The sequence below is a fragment of the Humulus lupulus genome, chromosome 1, assembly GCF_963169125.1.
Source record: "Humulus lupulus chromosome 1, drHumLupu1.1, whole genome shotgun sequence".
Taxonomy (NCBI): domain Eukaryota; kingdom Viridiplantae; phylum Streptophyta; class Magnoliopsida; order Rosales; family Cannabaceae; genus Humulus; species Humulus lupulus.
Genome location: NC_084793.1, coordinates 287,589,774 through 287,592,642, shown reverse-complemented (window position 1 = coordinate 287,592,642; position 2,869 = coordinate 287,589,774). Strand labels below are relative to the sequence as shown.

Sequence of the window (2,869 nt, the reverse complement as noted above, 5' to 3'; positions counted from 1 at the left end):
GTTAAACGAAAAAAAGTGAAATGAACGGATAAAATAAAAACACGTTCACACAAACACAACCAAGAAAAACTTACATTTCCTAATGAAGTTAGTACCTCTTTAATTTCCTTACAAAGATTTGTTTAAAAAAAAGAGTTTGTTTGCATGTGAATTTATATTGTTCATTCTTAGATGACAATCAAATTAATTGTATTATTATGATATCTAAACATTTTTTCGTAATGGATTGGGTATTGAAATGAATAAATAGGGAGAAAAGGGCAACAAACATTGGACAATATTTGAGCAAACTATTTACCATAAAAAGAAGAATATTTTTTTATAAAAGAACAAAGAAGATAATCATCTAATGTAAACGAGCAAAAACCCAAAGCTGGGATGTTAACACTTAACTGTAGCTCAATCTTGTAATCCCTCCATTTACATAATTACACACAAACTTTCCTTGTAATAAAAACTATGAAACTCTGTTCTGTTCCCAGCCAGAATAACTCTCTATAAACATCTAATGTGTCTACATAAATATATGCTTATTATATTCACAAGACAACAATGATATTCTCAGTTATTTGCATGAAGTGAAGTGTCTACTTCATCAGCATTAAGAGAGAATATATCCATAGGAACAGTTGTGCAGTCAAAAGGGCTATGATTTTTGAATCTACTACTATTTAGAGAACCTTCAGAACGATCAAGATATATCACAACCACAGTAATGTCGTCATGAAAATGGCGTCTTACTCCTTTCTCAATTTTCTTTATGTCATCATATCTCATTTCCCTTTTCTTTGCAGCCTCATTAATGGCAGCTCTAACTAATCGTTTCGCTATTCCCTGAAAATGTAAAGTTTCAAGGGACTTGATTATAATCCCGCCAGGATTGTAAAACCATGTTCTGAATTTAAAATAGAATGATATAATTAAGAATTGCAGTGTGTTAGGGAGAAGAAGCTTACAGTTCTGGGATTTTTATAGACAATTTCAACAGCTGCTTCATCACTTAAATGCTCCCACAGACCATCGGATGCAAAGATCAAAAACATGTCTTGTGGCTTTAAATTTCGAACAATGATCGAGGGTTCTGCTGTCATTACAGCCCTTTTTAATGGAATAGGTATACCACATTGCTGGAACAGGTCTCTGTTAAACTCGGGTTTCTTCAAGTAAACATCTCCAATTGATCTCGACACCTAAAAAATGGGATAAGTATCAAATTTTGTGCATATCAAGATCGATAGAAATATGATTCACAAGAGCAATCACTGAAGTTTATAGGCCCTGAAAACAAGACACGTCACCCATTTTATGTAGCAATTGAACTAAGATGCTATGCCTTCAAAATTCGAAACACGATCAATGAACCAAAAGTCACCCAACTTTTCCCAACATTTTTCAGCCAAGAAACCAAAAGAGTACCATATGAACAAGCAAAACATCCAAAAACTACTCCAAATTACTAACAACCAATCTCGCAACAACAAAGACCAGACCAATTCCGTCGATTTAACATGTTAAAATGCCATCAAACAAGAACAGAAGACCACCAAACAAATGTTCACTTGCTAAAGAGTAAAATATAAACAAAAGACACAAAAGTTTACCTGAATAATACCCTTGATTCGCCAAACACCACGAGTGTACACTACAATGTGAGAATCATCAGGGTGAAGGTCCTTAACTTCCTTCCTCACCTCCTCCACTGCCACGTTATGATCAGTTGAGAGTCTCTCTGCGACGACCGTACCATTACTCGACTGCCCTTCAAACCCTCTCCGGCCAAGAACCGCTCTCGAGTCCCCAAGATTAGCCACGTATAAAACGTCGTCGGATATGGCCCCAACTAGGCAACATGAGCCAACGGAAGCAATCTGAGGCCGTGCTGGCCATGATTGTCTCACCAAGTGTAAGAACTCCTCTTCGGTAGCATCAAACGCCTTCTTTATCACATCCACAGATAGTCCACCTTGTTCGGTCGAGAATTCTGAGAATCATTCAGACCAATATATATCAAAAACACTAAAAAAAAGATATGTTGAAAGAAAAAAATTCTCAGTTAAAAGACTGAAAAAAACGAGTCAAGTGGAGGGGAGTGAATAGAACTGACTTTGAAGGTAAGGGAAGAGATGGTTGGTGATGAATCGAGAAGCTTCGGGACCGCCATGGCCGTCGTAGATACCAACATACGTGGCGGAAGGAGAAGTGAACACCTGTCCTTGATCTTCAAGAGAAAAATTGGCTTGAACCGCAGCTATGGAATAGTCTCCTGAAGCGTAAGGCTTGAGGCCCAAATGCCATAGAAGCTCATCACCACCATTTCCAACTCCAAAGCACCTTTCCAATGGCCGCCGGCAAAGCTCCAGCATCTTTATCAACAGTGTGTCTCGGATTTCTTTAGGTTTCACGTCTTATACAGCTGATTTTGCCACAAACTTTGATTCTTTTTCTTCTTCGTTTTATTCCTTTTTTTTTCTGGGAAAAGACTTTGCTGTTCTAGGGTGAAACGTGGGAATGCCGCGTTTGAGAGAAACAGAGGATTTTCTAAGAAGAGAAGTTTTGGTTTTTGGGGGACGACCAAACACAAAGACAAAAAATATAGACTAAGGTGGATTGGTGGGTTTTATTTATACATGTACTATTATTATTATTTGATTTTATTATTCTTTATGCCTCCAAACAAGATAGAAGAAAGTGGTGGATGATAAGTGCAACAAATTAACAATCAAAATGGGTTCTGTTTAGCACTATAAGTAAATAAATAAGAAGAAATATAAAACAATTAATTTTTTAAAAATTTTCTCTAAAAATTAAAAAAAATGAAAAACATAAAAGTAAACGCTTCTATTGTGCGTTGACGTGGGAATGAGAAAAA

At 36.4% G+C, this 2,869-nt stretch overlaps 1 protein-coding gene across 1 annotated transcript; it reads right to left on the bottom strand.

Annotated features, from left to right (window-relative positions):
• Window positions 1-293: 293 nt before the first annotated feature.
• LOC133808462 (probable protein phosphatase 2C 63) lies at window positions 294-2,641 on the bottom strand. Its single transcript, XM_062245872.1, has 4 exons — window positions 2,105-2,641; window positions 1,602-1,981; window positions 957-1,190; window positions 294-834 (listed from the first exon to the last, which is right to left on the bottom strand). Exons 1-4 carry the CDS (start codon window positions 2,361-2,363, stop codon window positions 562-564), a joined length of 1,146 nt encoding a protein of 381 aa, XP_062101856.1. The 5' UTR covers window positions 2,364-2,641; the 3' UTR covers window positions 294-561.
• Between the last annotated feature and the right edge of the window lie 228 nt (window positions 2,642-2,869).